The sequence below is a fragment of the Hippocampus bargibanti genome, linkage group LG03 (assembly GCF_051943395.1).
Source record: "Hippocampus bargibanti isolate YZ-2025 linkage group LG03, ASM5194339v1, whole genome shotgun sequence".
Taxonomy (NCBI): domain Eukaryota; kingdom Metazoa; phylum Chordata; class Actinopteri; order Syngnathiformes; family Syngnathidae; genus Hippocampus; species Hippocampus bargibanti.
The window spans coordinates 9,242,066-9,258,781 of NC_142736.1; the positions used below are offsets into that span (position 1 = coordinate 9,242,066).

A 16,716-nucleotide genomic window follows, 5' to 3' on the forward strand; every position below is an offset into this window, starting at 1 on the left:
GACTGTCGTGATTATGTTTTAGTGTGTATAGCAGGCCAGTTCGTGTGTGTGCTCTTTTTCATGGCAGTTTGGGCTGTCAACTGACAAGGCACACCAAGTTGCAATGTGGTCATCAGCCTATCCAATAAAGGCCTGGTCTGTAAGCAAGATGTTGCTGGAGAATCACTTGGCTCAAATAAATCCTCCTGAACCTAATGGGCTAAAGCAGTATTTCTTAACCTAGTTAGAGGTACCAAACATAACCAATTCACCTGCACATTCACTGAACATTTCCTGAACTAGGGTCACACACATATGGTCAACCATCCGCACTCACACTCGCATTAAAGGACAACCGACATAACTTTTTTGTTTCCTAACATCAGAAAAACTTTTATAGCATCTAAAATACCCAAAAAACGCAGTATGATATTTTTAGTCAAATGCAAAACACCAATAAAAATGACTTAAAGTGTGCTGAATGTGCAAAAAAATGAAACCGGAAGTGGCCAGTTTCAGAAGGTCCCGCCCCCTTGTTCGTGGTGTCACCCCAAGACATCTTGCCTTGCTGGAGAAGCAAAACAATGGCTTCAGATGCGGAGAATATGCTTTCTTGTCACTCATCCAGTTATGAATATGATTCAAATATTTCCGAAGAGGAAAGCATACATGTTTGCAATCGATCAAAGAATTTATTCAGAATCAGATCAGAATCAGAATACCTTTATTCGTCCCGCAATGGGGAAATTTGCAGTCCACAGCAGCAATTGAAGAGGGATGGGGTTGGGGTGGGAGTGAAAGGATAGAAAACAAGATATTCTAAGCATAACAAAATAAAAATGTCAATGTGTAAAAATGTATACTGTGCAAATGTAGATGTGCAACAACCATTCTATAAACAAGACTGTACATAGTGCAGAATCAAGAAATGCATTTAGATATATTGCAACAACCCATATTTACAAGTGTCCAGTTTTTTTTTTCACATGTGATCATTGGGAATTGTGAAGCCTGACAGCAGTCGGTAGGAACGAGCGGCGGTACCTCTCCTTCTTGCAGCGCGGGTGTAATAGTCTCTGGCTAAAGGAGCTACCCAGAGCTGTCAGGATGGGCAGGAGGGGGTGGGAGGGGCTGTCCGTCATAGCTTTTAGTTTAGCTAGCGTCCGTCTGTTGCCCACCTCCTCTAGAGAGTCCAGCGAGCAGCCCACGACAGAACTGGCCCGCTTGACAAAGCGCTCCAGTCTTTTTCTGTCCCGGGTGGTGATGCTGCCTGACCAGCAGACAATGCCATAGTGGATGGCTGATGCCACCACAGAGTCATAGAAAGTCTTTAGGAGTGACCCCTGAACTCCAAAAGACCTCAGTTTCCTGAGGAGGAAGAGGCGACTCTGTCCCTTTTTGATTAGGGCATCCGTGTTTGTTGTCCAGTCCAGTTTATTGTTGAGAGTAACACCCAGGTACTTGTAGGAGGTCACCCTCTCAATGTCCGAACCCTGGATGTTCAATGGTGCAGGTGAGGATTGTTTCCTGCAGAAGTCCACCACCAGCTCCTTGGTTTTCCCGGTGTTGATCTGGAGGTGATTCCGCTGGCACCAGTCCACAAAGTCCTTTGTCAGTCCCCTGTACTCCGTATCGTCACCCTCTGTAATGAGGCCGACAATAGCTGAGTCGTCAGAGAACTTCTGAAGGTGGCAGGTTGGGGTGTTGTAATTGAAGTCCGAGGTGTAGAGGGTGAAGAGGAATGGAGCCAGGACTGTTCCCTGCGGCGCTCCGGTGCTGCAGAGAAGCCTGCCTGACTCACAGTTCTTTACTCGCACGTACTGTGGCCTGTTTGTGAGGTAATCTGTAATCCAGGATGTCAGGTGATGGTCGACTCCGGCATGCCGCAGCTTGTCCCCCAGTAGACTTGGCTGGATGGTGTTGAAGGCACTGGAGAAATCGAAGAATGTGATCCTCACCGTGCTCCCAGCATTCTCCAGGTGCAGCAACGCCGTATGGAGGAGGTAGATGATGGCATCCTCCACACCGATGCTGGGCTGGTAGGAAAACTGTAGCGGGTCCAGCGATGAGCTCGCCAGCGGTCGCAGGTGGGCGAGGACGAGTCTCTCCAGCGTCTTCATCAGGTGAGACGTCAGCGCCACCGGTCTGTAGCTGTTGAGCTCTTTGGGGTTGGCAATCTTGGGCACTGGGACCAGGCATGACGTTTTCAACAGCTGTGGAACTCTGCCCAGCTTCAGGCTCAGGTTGAACAAGTGCTGGACAATGACACACAGCTGGTCGGAGCAGGTCTTGAGGAGTCGGGAACTGATATCATCCGGACCTGCTGCCTTCCTCACCTGCATCCTCCTCAGTTGGTTCCTCACCTGCGCAGTTGTGACAGACAGGCAGGAACCAGGAGGCAGAGTGGCGGCTGAGGGTGTGGCAACGGTTGGGAGGGCAGATGTTGGTTGTGGAAAGCTGGTCGTGAGAGGGGGCAGGGAGGGTAAGGCCACAGTGAGAGTTGGTGCAAGTGCAGCTACAGGTGAAGTTGACGGTGGGCCGGGGGCGGCTGGCGTCTTGTCAAACCGATTGAAAAAGCGGTTGAATTCGTCTGCCCAGTCCTTGTCTTTTTCGTTCAATGTCACTGGGCTTTTGTGGCCTGATATGTTTTTCAGGCCCTTCCAGACACCAGCGACATTGCTGGCTTGCAGCTGCTCCTCCATTTTCATCCTGTAGGCCTTTTTCCCCTCTCTGATCTTCCTCCTCAGTTGGATCTGCACGGCCTTCAGTTCCTCTCTGTTGCCCGACACAAAAGCCCTTTTCTTCTCCTTCAGGAGGACTTTTATGTCGGGATTAATCCATGGTTTGTTGTTGGCAAAACACCGCACAGTCCTGGTGGGTACGGTGTTTTGTTCACAAAAGTTAATGTAGTCTGTGATGGTGTTGGTGAGTGAGTCAATGTCCTCCCCATGAATCTCAGTAAAGAGCTCCCACCTGGTTGAATCAAAACAGTCCCGCAGAGCTTCTTCAGCTTCTGTGGACCATCTGTTGATCGTGCGGGTCACAGCTGGTTGCCTCTGGACAAGGGGTTTGTACACAGGCTGGAGATAAACCATATTGTTGTCTGCTCTTCCGAGAGGGGGCAGGGGGGAGGGTTTGTATGCATCCTTGGCGTTTGAATAAAATAGGTCCAATATGTTATTGTCTCTGGTGGCACAAGTTACATACTGTGTGAATGTTGGGAGGGAGAATTTCAGGGAAATGTGATTGAAGTCCCCTGAGATGATAAACAATGCGTTGGGGGACTGGGTTTGCAGCTTGTTTTCAACAGATATGAGGGCATCGGAGGCAGCGCCGCCATTTGCCGTAGGGGGAATGTACGTCGTCACGGCTATGACGTGTGAGAATTCCCGTGGCAGGTAATGCGGCCGGAGGCTAACGGCTAGCAGCTCGATGTCCCGAGTGCAAAGTTTTTCCTTCACCGTGATGTGCCCAGGGTTGCACCATTTGTCATTCACAAATACAGCAATCCCCCCTCCTTTCTTCTTACCGCTGCCTTCATTTCTGTCCGCTCGTACGAGTTGGAAGCCCTCCAACTCTGCGTGGGCGTCCGGAGTGATTGCCGAAAGCCATGTCTCCGTGACGAGTAGCAAGCTGGCTTCCCGGTACTCCCTCTGGTGCCGTGTTAGCGCCGCCAGCTCGTCCATTTTATTCGGGAGCGATCTCACATTCCCCATGATGACGGACGGGAGAACGTGTCGGTATTTCCTCGTTCTTTTGCGGCGATCTTTCCCGGCCCGACATCCTCGTTTCCTCCTCTTCAGTTCATCGGGGATGTCTGGTGCCGCTAGTCCGCTATTAGCCCGCCACGTTAGTAGCTGGTCTCGACTGTAAACAATGGGATTCCGCGTGCGCGTGGATTCCCCGTTCACAGGAGCGATGAAAAAGTAAAAAATAACGGCGATGAGCAAAAGAAAAGATGCCCATCTCCTCTCCGTAGGTTTATGGAACGAGATTAGGCAAAGCAAAAACGGAAAAGTAAAAAAGTGAAAAAGTAGACAAGAAAGGGAAAGAGCTGCTGTGGAGGCAGCCACACAGGGGGGCGCCATCTTGGTTTCCATGCCATTTTGAGGTATCTGGGGGTTGTCACATCTCGTTGCCGCTCCCTGGAGACGGCCCCTCCCATCATCATGCACCTGGGTCCCCACAGCTGATTGTCATTCCCTTGATTGTGCCTTCTGACTATATCTACCGATCGCGCAATACAGTCGCCGTCGGAGTATTTTGAAAGCTACCCTGCTACTTCCGTGCCGTCAGATCAGCTGTCACCGATCTCCCTCACTCACCTCATCCTGCTGTCATTTTTTCATGCGTGCCTCAGTAAAGACTTTTGTATACGAGTATCTGTCTCGCCGTGTATTTTGGATCCACACTCCCCGCTTTCCTTTCGTCACTCGAGCCCAGCCCTCGAGCCTCAAGTGACGTGACAGGGGTGGGAAATGTAGCAGAGCTTTGTCGCCATCTTCTGCTTCTTTTTGGTGCTACACAAAGTTTTCAGACCAAACAAAGTACAGCAAAATGCATTGACGTGATAGAAGGACTGCTATAATGTGTCCTTTTTTCGGTCAGGGGCGTTCCTTCCATGATGTAACGTGAGGACTCATCACCAACTCAAAAACAAGACTTCCGGAATATTCAGCGCGAGTCTTAAAACGTAAAATATATCTATATGCGGTACGTCTGTGTACCGATCGATCTATATGCGGTGCAATCTTTATAAAATACGCTCAGTAGAAGTCATTTGAAGCGATTTTACAAATTATGGACACAACTTGTCCAGGGACGGCGGTTGTCCTTTCGGGGACAATTTATAGTCAAGGGCCAGATCTGGCCTGCCACATCATTTTCAACCATAATTTAGTCAACACTCTTGACTTCTTATTTTAAAACTAGTTGCAGTATTCATCAATTTGTTGTTCATAGAGCAACAATATTTTCTATGTTGGACCTCAATAGAAATTAACCAATTGGTGAGAATAAAAGGGTGGTCTTAGTGGAAAACTGCTCCTAATAATGCCTTTCGGACTTACAAACGCACCAGGTGTTTGTCAGGCACTCATCAAAGACATCCTAGGAGACATGCTTAACCAGTTTGTATGTTTGCTTTTTTCTCATTTTTTCCACTGGACAGTCAAAGAACATGTCCAGCATGTCAGACTGGCATTACAATCTTTTTTTTCTGATCGTGTCAATCTGTTGAAGATTAAAAGTTTTGTCAACTCTTCACAATTGGAGAATGTAAAGAACCACTTACTTTTGAGTAAGAACTGCAGTTTTAGCTTGCAAAGAGGTGGTGCATTTTCATCTGCGGTCTCCCAGTATTTCCTGGTTCCGTTTCCATCAACCAAACTGATTGTTTTTGTGGGAAAATCCTGAAGCATGACTTCAAATACATAGACACCTTGAGTGACATGCCCTGTTTTTTCGAGTGTGCAAGTAATCTGGTTCAAGTAAAAAGTAAAACGAAGAAAGTCATTATCATTCATAACATTATTCTTTGACAATTTTGTATTCTGAACGCAGAGAGGAACAGTCAACCCCTGTATAGCCGCAACACCGGCACCAACGGGTGAACAATGATTTTTTTTTTCAAAATTCATTCATTCATCCATTTTCCGATGTGCTTATCTTCACAAGGGTTGCGGTGGTATTTGGTGCGGGAGTTGCTGGAGACTATCCCAGCTGTCTTCAGATGAGTTAAGAAAAGATAAGAGAAACCTTATTAGTCTCACACTGTATAAATTCCCAATTCACTGCAGCAAAGTTATGAAAGGATGAAGAAGGGAAAAATAAGTAAAACAAAACATAGGAGTTGCTATAAAGGTAGCCACCCTCGCGACGCCATCTTGAAGTCAAAATAAAATGACACAACCCATAAGACACAGTCATTCAATCTTAACCACTTCCCTACAGCCCCTTTGTTGTATGAAGCAGTTAGAGGTGAAAGAGAAGATCAAAACTATGTATTCCAGGGTCTTCTCTTCACCCCCCCCCCCTCCCCGTTTTTCATGGAGGAAATATAACTGAATATAATTATAATAATACACCTTTCAAAACTCTCAAGGTCACTTTACAGTCACAGAAGAAGTTTTGCTGTGGGTGAGCAGTGGCAGCCACACGCCCCAGCGTTCACTCAACCCGGAAGTAACTCAAATAGATTGAAAGCTAGCTAATATATAGATAATAGCAAGCCAGCCAATAGCTAGCCAGATATTTAGCTAATAGCCAGCTAGATAGCTAATATATAGCCAGCTAGATACATTTCATTTCTAAGCCCCTTTCAAAACTCTCAAGGTCACTTTATAGTGACAGAATAGTTTTTTCTGTGGGTGAGCAGCGGCAGCCACATGCGCCAGCGTTCACTCACTGTGCGTGTGTGTGTGCATGTGTGCGTGTCTGTGTGTGTGTGTGTGGGTGTGGGTGTGTGTGTGTGGGTGTGTGGGTGTGGATGTGTGGGTGGGTGTGTTAAGCAACAATTACCCCCTTACACCACTCAGCATTTCAATGGCTGTCAATTGTATGTGGATCACCATTATTGGTCCATTTCCCCCGTGAAGAAAGGTGGTCAACTGTATACAACTTTTTAAACGTTGTTTGTTGGCAGTGCCTACTTAAAAAGCCACAAAGTATGATGCCCTTTAACAAACGGCTAGAGTCGTACAATATTCTGGAATTACCTCATTGACAGTGATATTTTCATGAACTACTGCATCTGCAGGCAACTGACACTTCACATGATCTCCATCTTCATCGTACGCTAAAAGATGAACATTTGAAAAGCAGTTCTGATGCACCCTATGTAGAAAAATACACATTATTCATAATCAACAATAAAACATCAGTCCTTGATCAAGCTCTCATTGCAATTACCACAATGTGACCCATCCATCCATTTGCTGATAGCAACGCTACATCAATATATTCTAAATTAACTGTTTAATTTCCCGTCAAGTGCTATATTGCAATAGCGAATCTAAGGAAGCTTTTTTTTTACCTTAGGGAGGACACTGTAGTCGTTACGGGACAGTTGTTCAGGGCTTCAGTATCCGATCGTGTTCTGAGGTCCATATGGGCATAGGCTGTCCAATTTGTTTTCATGTCATTGTTAGGTGCCCAACAGCAACCTTGGTTACTGAAAAGAAATATTGTTAATGACAATCCTTCATGAGATTTCAGCATAGATATATCCCAAAATAGCAGTTTTCCCTAACATTCCAATAACATGTTGCTGTTCAATGGTGACACAAATGGTGACCAGAATGAAACATCTGTGTAAGCTCTCAGTCGTACAGGAGTGGTCCATCGATGAGAAGGTTTCTTCAGCCGTCATCTGTACAAATTTGAAGGTTTCGGACGTTCTGCCTCCTATCCAAGAGGCTTCGTCAGCGAACTAAAGTCTGACTGGCCGTATCGGCCCTATTTAAATATCCCTAATGTCCAGACATGGCGGCGCCGGACACAGCTATGATAGGTCCCTACTCTCAGGTTGGGGGGAGCAGAGGACCACTCCCTGTGGCCCACTGATTATTCCTACATTCCTGACTAACGACTGGCCTATTTGCCCCACACCCACCGGTATCACCTCATCAGCATTACGAATGTTGCCTAACCTGTTTTGCCTAAGCAGACTATTGTATGAACGATCCAAATTGAATCTCACCCCACCAGACCGGTTTAATGAAAGATTTTGTTGTTTTATAAGAATCACTTCTTTTACCCCCTTTCAAACCATCTATGTCTTTCGCTAAGATTTTAATGAAAGTCAACAAAAGGGACAGAAAACCAAAGTTGAATGACTTAAGTCCGCTTATCGAATAAGATGAAGGATTGACTTATAGTGTCATCTTGTTTCCCTGTTGATCATAAACAGAATATGGAGTTGGTCATAAATTAGGGGTGTGAGTTAAGCACAGCAGGGTACTGACAAACCAGTACTCTCTGTTTGTGTTGCATGTTGATATAAATACCATATTTTCCACATTAAGATCTGGTGGTGTCACAGTTTATATGTATTTCCAATTGAGTTATTTCCTTGTTAGTGTTCCCACCGGACGGTCCGGTGATCCAATGGTTAGTGCCACGACCTCACAGTGCAGAGGTTGTGGGTTCAATCTCAGCTCCCGCCTCCCTGTGTGGAATTTGGATGTTCTCCTCAGGCCTGTGTGGGTTTTCTCCAGCTACTTCGGTGTCCTCCCACATTCCAATACCATGCATGGCAAAATTATCTAACACTTTAAATTGTCCTTAGGTGTGAAGGTGAATGGTTGTTTATCTCCGTGTGCCCTGCGATTGGCTGGCAACTGGTTCAGGGTGTCCCCCCGCCCACTGCCCGAAGACAGTTGGGATCGGCTGTCGCCCCAAATCATTGTAAGGATAAGATTGGAAAGTCAATGAATGAATATTTCTATGCTATCTAGTGGTGATTATGAGGCAGGAAATAATTGTAACCTGAAAGGGACCTGAAACTAATTGACATATGCATTCACCAACATACACTTAAAGGACAACCGACGCCTCCGGACAAGTTGTTTCCATAATTTGTATCACTTCTTGGCACCACATTCTCACTGCTCTTTAAAGGACAACCAAAACCTCCGGACAAGTTGCGTCCATAATTTGTAAAATCGCTTCAAATGACTTCTACTGAGCATATTTTACAAAGATTCCACCGCATATAGCTATATTTCACGTTTTAAGACTCACACAGAATATTCAGGAAGTCTTGTTTTTGAGTTGGTGCAGGAACGCTCCTGACCGAAAAAGCGACACACAATGCAATTTGGGTGCTTTGTTTGGTCTGAAAACTTCGTATTGATCGGTGTTGATGGCGAAATTAGAAGGAAAACACATAAATAACGCGATGGTGAATTGTTGTGTTGCACCATGACTACTATTTGAAACTAGTTGACACAAATTCCCAGCAGACAAATCAGCCCATTTCCAACGGAGCTTGGGCGCCATCTTGTCGATTTTCTGGGACACTACATTGGAGTCCTGACGGCTCAAATTGATACGGAAGGACTTCTTTAATCGATTGCAAACAATTATGCTTTCCTCTTCAGAACTATTTGAATCATATTCAGAACTGGATGAGTAACAATAAAGCATCTTCTCCTAATCTGAAGCCATTGTTTTGATTCTGTAGCAAGGCAAGACGTCCTGGCGTGACGTCACGAACAAGGGGGTCATTTTGAAGTAGTTTTGGGACACTTTAACTCATTTTTATTGGTGTTTTGCATTTGACTAAAAATATCAGCCTGCGTGTTTTGGGTATTTTAGATGCTATAAAACGTTTTTCTGATGTCAGTTAGGAAACAAAAAAAAATGGTTTAAAACAGATTCTTATCTTACAGACAGTGTATTGTCGGTGTTCAAATATCTGACATGTTTCGGCGTCTACTTCCGCCTTCGTCAGAGTGTCCATTTGACAGCTTATGTCCATTGGACACTCTGACGAAGGCGGAAGTAGACGCCGAAACATGTCAGGTATTTGAACACCGACAATACACTGTCTGTAAGATAGGGATCTGTTTTAAATTAGATATCAGGTAGACAGGATGAACTCAATACAACAACAAAAAATGGTGCCGGTTGTCCTTTAAGCAAGTAGACATGACTTTGTGAGCTCTGGCATTTTGAAATGAAGATAATACCAAAAGAACAATCATCTGCTGACTAAATGTCAGCCCTTTGTGAATGTGAGCCCATGAAATTAGCGTTTCTTATTGTTGAATAAATTGTCTTCATAACTTTGGGCGATCATTTATTTTATTGTAATGCCATTTATATTGAAATGTTTCATGTCCGTGTTTGTGACCAGTTCTCACTACTTTGTCACATCTGCAGTAGTTGTGTTGGAGTAGCTCTATCTAGTGAATGTATAGCGCTACGGCAGCCACTATCGTCGCTATTATTCTATGCACCTTCTAATGAATGCAGTGCACCCTTTCTTCGAAAACGAATTTAAAATGGGCTATTAATTCTAATCCAAAGCTTCTTATACACAAACTATGGTACAATGAAAATAGTTTTTGGTGTAAAAAATAGGATAACCTAAGATATGCATATTCTTGACCTTAAATAACTCCCTTTTTTATTATTGTGTGATGATTATGCTATTATGCCACATAGTCTCCTTACATAAAATAAATATAAACTTGGCAACTTCCAATACCAAAATATACTGGACATATACCTTAAGAAAATGACAGCTTATGTGTAACGTATGTCCCATAGGCCATTAAAAATGTTCAGAAATCTGAAAGGCTTTGGTCATATACCTCAGAGAAATATGGGAAACATTCGGTACGATGTCTGCCAAGGTAACTCTATCAGATTGACACCATCTGCCCTGGCCCGTGTTGTCCTGGTCTGTTTGCATGACAATACTGTGGATGAAGCCTTTGCACTCCTCACATCTAAAAGCTGATGAATGAACACAGTTATTCCTGCCATTCTGTTGGTGATGGAAGGCCACCTATAGAGACAAGTTGTGGAGAATATATCAGATGAATGTGAGAACTCACTCCTGTTTCCATTTGGGCGCAATTCTCAAGAAGGAGTGTTCCCCTGGCTGAAATTTAAATAGAACTTGAAAACAGACAATTCCTATCATACATTCGTTTCTTTAGCACTTATCCTATTCTAAACTGTTTTGGGAGAGATGTGATCTTTAGTAATAGTTGATCTCCTGAACAATCCAAGTTATTCTAAAACAACATACAGTAATAATGACAAAATAAGCATGAATACATTTTAACCATCGAGAATAAAGAGCTTTGTTTTAAAATTCGAACCAAACGTGTAGGGTACTTCCAGGGTCATAAATATGTCTGAAGCTAAATGAAAACCAAAACATGTAAATAACTCCCAAACGTTTTCTGCAGTAAATAAAGTTTCCAAGCGATCAAAACAGGAAGAATCAGAGAGAAAGAGAAAAAAAATGCACATAAGCATTGGGAGAAAATCTCCATTCAGACCGGATCCATGCGAATCAACACAATTCCAGGCCCACACAATATTATGAAGGTGATTGTTGCCTTAAACTTGCAAAGTGTACTTTCTTTTACTTACTTAACAAATGAGTTACTATTTAAAACACTATTTGTCAATGTGTGTATATCATAAAGAATTGAGTCAGAAATCATGACATGAGCATGAAGTGGACCACAATACCTGAATATTTCCATCAGTATCCTTGTGTGGTTTAGTAAAACTAATGTTATCCCCATGAAAATCTTCAGATGAAGTAAATCCCAATACCGCCAATAGTATTAGTAGGACACATGCTCCCATGATGTCTACAGGAATCTGTTCATAGCCTGCTTTGTCAGTTCCTGAGCTCTGAAAAGATGTTTTGCTTTGAGTGCACACAACAGGTCAAACCTGAAACCAAGTTCTTATTTTCCCACCTCAAAACATAACTTTCTTTATCTTAGATGATTCACCTGAGAAGCTGCGGGCAAACAACTATTGTTTTGTGTTATTTTGTGGTTTTTATTAAGCAAATTTATTTTTCGTTTAGTTGAAAAAAAATGACGGATGGAATTTGAACCAACTTTCTCACTAGACTGTATAAGACTTATGACTGCAGTTAAGGTCAGATGACAAATTGTTCCGATGAGGACAAAGGAATGGGTAAGGGAATGAAAATGTTCTGCAATGTCCTGGACTGCAATTGTGGGAGGTGATCGCATGTGTTTCAAATTTCAAACTATTTCCCTTGAGGAGATACACACTATTTAAAAAATATATTTAGAAGGTTGATCCATAATTAAAAAGGATTTATGTTGTATTTGAATGAGTCGTGTATTTATAAGTAAGTTGAATAGATAACTGATTAGCTTGTGTTGCTAATATTTATTTTTCAACAGCTTTAATTAGTAACATTTAGTTATTCTCACAATGTTTTCTTTTTAAGGGCTCACTGTCTTGGACTCCATTGGAAAATTAATTAGTGACCCTCGGACTATTTTAAATCACTTCTTGGCACCACATTCTCACTGCTCTTTAAAGGACAACCGAAACCTCCGGACAAGTTGCGTCCATAATTTGTAAAATCACTTTAAATGACTTCTACTGAGCACATTTTACAAAGATTCCACTGCATATAGCTATATTTTACGTTTTAAGACTCGCGCTGAATATTCAGGAAGTCTTGTTTTCAAATTCATGACAATTCCCTACGTGACGTCTTAGAGGCAAAGCCCGTGACTGAGAAAGTGACACACAATGCATTTTGGCTACTTTTTAAATCTGAAAACACAGAACACAGAAGGAAAACGACATAAATAACACGATGGTGAATCGTTGTGTGTCGCAGCCAATTGCGGTAACACGCATAACAGTGTAAGCTTACACAAATTCTGCCCAGTTCCAAGCTCATTTTGTGGCACTCTAAAGGACAACCGAAGCCTCCGGACAAGTTGTGTCCATAATTTGGAAAATAATTTCAAATGACTTCTACTGAGCGTATTTTACAAAGATTCCACGGCATATAGCCATATTTTACGTTTTAAGACTCGCGCTGAATATTTAGGAAGTCTTGTTTTCGAGTTGATGACGATGTCTGACGTGATGTCACGTCTGGAACGCCCCTGACCGAGAAAGCGACACACAATGCATTTTGGGTACTTTGTTTGGTCTGAAAACTTCGTGTTGATCCGTGTTGATGGCGAAATTAGAAGGAAAACACATAAATAATGTGATGATGAATCGTGTGTGTTGCACCAAGACTACTATTTGATACTAGTTGACACAAATTCCCAGCAGACAAATCAGCCCATTTCCAACGGAGCTTGGGCGCCATCTTGTGAATTTTCTGGGACGCTACATTGGAGTCCTGACGGCTGTAATTGATCCAGAAGGACTTCTTTAATCGATTGCAAACATGTATGCTTTCCTCTTCAGCACTATTTGAATCATATTCATAACTGGATGAGTAACAAGAAAGCATCTTCTCTGAATCTGAAGCCATATGTTTGATTCTCGAGCAAGGCAAGACGTCTTGGCGTGACATCCCGAACAAGTGGGCGGGACTTTCTGAAACTTGCCATTTCCGGGGTTATTTTGAAGTAGTTTTGGGAGACTTTAAGTCATTTTTATTTGTGTTTTTCATTTGACTAAAAATATCAGCCTGCGTGTTTTGGGTATTTTAGATGCTATAAAACGTTTTTCTGATGTCAGTTAGGAAACAAAGAAATGATGTCCTTTAAAGGACAACCGACATCTCCGGACAAGTTGGGTCCATAATTTGTAAAATGGCTTCAAATGACATCTACTGAGCGTATTTTACAAACATTCCACCGCATATAGCTATATTTTACATTTTCAAGTCTTGCTTTTGAGTTGGTGACGAGTTCGGACGTGACGTCACTGAATGAACGCCCCTGACTGAAAAAAAGACACATTGTAGCAGTCCTTCCATCACGTCAATGTATTTTGCTGTACTTGTTTGGTCTGAAACCCTTATGTTGCACCAAAAAGCCGGCAGAAGGGCGACCAAGCTCCATGGAAAGAATTTATCAGCATGTGGAAACGGGCTGATTAATTCCTCACAGGAGTTTGGACGCCATTTTCTGCCTCTCTTTGGGTGATACATTTCCCCCCAATGTTGCCTCAAAATGGCACGGAATAAATTCTTTAATCGATTGCAAACATGTATGCTTTCCTCTTCAGAACTATTTGAATCATATTCATAACTGGATGTGTAACAAGAAAGCATATTCTCCGAATCTGAAGCCATTGTTTTGATTCTGTAGCAAGGCAAGACGTCCTGGCGTGACGTCACGAACAAGGGGGTCATTTTGAAGTAGTTTTGGGACACTTTAACTCATTTTTATTGGTCTCTTGCATTTGAATAAAACTATCATAATGCGTGTTTTGGGTATTTTAGATGCTATAAAATGTTTTTCTGATGTCCGTTAAGAAACATAAAATTGATGTCGGTTGTCCTTTACTCTGACAGCTTTTCCGGTCATCGTCCAGTTTGGGACACATGACTTCCCGTAGTTACGTCGTCATATGTAATTTATTGGAGTGGCAAGATGGCCATCGAACCAAATAAGACTGAAATATTTACTATTTTCAAACGACTGAGATCCATTCCTACCAACAAGGTAATTGAGTGCGTCACACGTACTCTACGTGTACCACCCGGTAGATGTTTCTGTGTTTGATAATCGTTGGCCCGTTTCGTGTCTTGTGAAGAAAGGCCCAGCTCCTCGGTGGAAGCTAGTTGTGGCTAACAGCTGCAAGCTGCCTGTGAACCAGCCAATATGAAGGCCACGTAGGCGTGTTGTGCTGGCCGTTGTAAGCTAATCACGTATGGCACCTACGCAACATAAACAGTGGGGTCCATATATGAATGAACCGATCCATCTTTACAGTAACAAATTGCAGTCACTTCACGTTTTTAAGGAGTGGTGGAGTTTGTAATTCATTTGTAGGTATTGTTGGCTTCATTCGTGTCATATCCCTTCATAGTAGTAGTATTTCCCATTTTCCATTACATGAAGTAAACATTTTCACGTACTGCACTCACTCTTAAGTGTAAATTAGATTGGCAGAGTTTTCCGATTACGTTAAATTGACTAAAGACAGCCATATATAAACTGTAGTCTCGCAATTGCTTCCATATCTTTGTATTTAGCAACAACTTTAAAAATGTGTACCTTTGACCGTGTGAATCAATGCGAATGTCAGAAAACATGATTACAACTCTCACGTAGGCTCTTATTAGATTTTATGTCATCACGATACAGGACACGGTAGTTTCGGCTCTCTACGTGTTTTTAGTTATTTTGTAATACTGAAAATTAGATTAACAAAAATTAACATGTATTAATTACTAATTACGCAAGTCGGTGTATGATGTGGACTACTTAAATTGAAGTGTTTATGCACTATTCCTCTGCAGGTGTGTTTTGACTGTTCTGCAAAAAACCCTAGCTGGGCGAGCATTCCATATGGCGTCTTCTTGTGCATTGACTGCTCTGGAATCCATCGCTCTCTTGGAGTGCACCTCAGCTTTATTAGGTGGGCTATGTGTTTTGTTTTGTCACAAAAAGAGAATGACAAATACTCAAGCAGCAACATTCTTACATGTGTGGAAAAGAACCAATTAATAATAAATTTCCAGGTGTGGAAAAATATGGAAAATGGAAACGCACAGTATTCTATCACGTTATAGTGTGTACACGATTCTCATCGGCTCAGAAAATGACATCAGTGTACATTAGGATGTAACAAAAAATAATTTGAACCAGTTTATCAATTTTAATTGTTAAAGTTGTGAATAGGCTGAATCTAGCCAAATAGAATAATTCCAAGTTCAAAGCGAACCATCCTAGAATTGTAGCACACCCTATGAATCCATCTATATCAAATTGTCTTTTATTGGAGGGAAATATGGCCCAAATGTTCATCATTAGTGAGAGTTTTGAAAGGCGCTTATAAATGTATTTATACCTTATGTATATATACCTTATTTTATGTATAATAAATGTGCTATGGTATTATAATTAAAGAAATAAACTGTACTGTACAATAATGTACGTTGATGGCTTGATGGAATGGGGTGGCCGTTTTCATCAGCATTAAACACTTGATGAGGAACGTAGCCTTCTTCTTTCACCATCTTGAGGAGTGATCCCTTCTAGGTGTTTTCTCTGCGATAATTTTACCTAGTTCCTCATCAATTGTGTTCTGTTTAGCTGGGTTGATAGCTTTTTGCATCAAGTGTAAGATGGCTTGTGCGGGTTAGGGAAAGCTGAAGAGTCAAACGTGGCAGAAGTGTGAACGCTGTAAAATATACCGACAAGGGTGGAATCGACCCAAAGAAAACAACAAAATTTTGAGCTAAAATCCCTTCCTGGCACAACAACTGTGAAATATGAATTGACACGTCACCAATGTTTGTGTCAGTGGTGGACCGTGCATATCACCCCTGGGCCTTCAGTAGTGCTACGTCTCAATCAATCCACAGCTCCAACTGTAAAAACTGTGGCGTGATTTACTAGAGCAGGGGTGTCAAACATACGGCCCGCGGGCCGGAACCAGCTACCAAGGAGGTTCGATCAGGCCCGCAGGATAATTTTAAAGTGGAAAAATGCATAAAAGACATGGAATTAATATTTTTAATTCACTGCAATTTATGGATTATCCGCTAAGAGGCGCACTCTTTCCATCAGAGTAGAAGACACGCCGCATCACTGAGACAGACTGAAAACAACAGACGGTGTCAATCCGCCATCTGCTGCTTGTTACGACGTTGTTGATACCTTGGTCTCTACCTCTCCGCTACACCCTCATTAACCAAAATGTCGTGATCCAAACGGAGAAAAGGAGATAAGGAGTGTAGAATTTTCAACGAAAAATGGACCACGTCCTATTTATTTACAGAGATGCACGTAAAACCTTTGTGCTTGGTGTGTTTGCAACAAGTTTCGGTATTGAAGGAATATAATATTCGACGCCACTACGAGACTCATCACAGCGAAAAATATGACGGGTTGCAAGGACAACTGAGAAGAGAAAAGATTAACGAATTGCCGGCGGGTCTGAGGAAACAGCAGTCAACTTTCATCCGGAGCTGACAAGTCAGTGAAGCAGCGGTAAATGCCAGCTACCTAATTGCTAGCGAAATAGCATTAGCATCGAGGCCGTATTTCGACTGTGACTTTGTTAAACGATGCATGC

At 42.6% G+C, this 16,716-nt stretch overlaps 3 protein-coding genes across 3 annotated transcripts in view; 1 reads left to right on the forward strand and 2 right to left on the reverse strand.

Annotated features, from left to right (window-relative positions):
* LOC148900234 (uncharacterized) overlaps positions 1-11,336 on the reverse strand; it is a 42,063-nt gene extending 30,727 nt beyond the window's left edge. The window contains exons 1-5 of the mRNA XM_088991811.1: positions 11,194-11,336; positions 10,299-10,495; positions 7,013-7,150; positions 6,696-6,813; positions 5,273-5,459 (exon numbers count right to left, since the gene is read on the reverse strand). Coding sequence (XP_088847937.1) covers positions 5,273-5,459; positions 6,696-6,813; positions 7,013-7,150; positions 10,299-10,495; positions 11,194-11,313 — 760 coding nt within the window. The 5' untranslated portion in view covers positions 11,314-11,336. The remainder of the gene's footprint in view (positions 1-5,272; positions 5,460-6,695; positions 6,814-7,012; positions 7,151-10,298; positions 10,496-11,193) is intronic.
* LOC148900233 (uncharacterized) overlaps positions 1-16,716 on the reverse strand; it is a 236,690-nt gene that overhangs the window by 90,755 nt on the left and 129,219 nt on the right. The gene's annotated exons all lie outside the window — the stretch shown is intronic.
* The window catches only part of arfgap2 (ARF GTPase activating protein 2), a 36,610-nt gene continuing 33,924 nt past the window's right edge, over positions 14,031-16,716 (forward strand). Inside the window, exons 1-2 of the mRNA XM_088991815.1 lie at positions 14,031-14,135; positions 14,936-15,054. Of these exons, the coding sequence (XP_088847941.1) occupies positions 14,064-14,135; positions 14,936-15,054 (191 nt within the window). The 5' untranslated portion in view covers positions 14,031-14,063. The remainder of the gene's footprint in view (positions 14,136-14,935; positions 15,055-16,716) is intronic.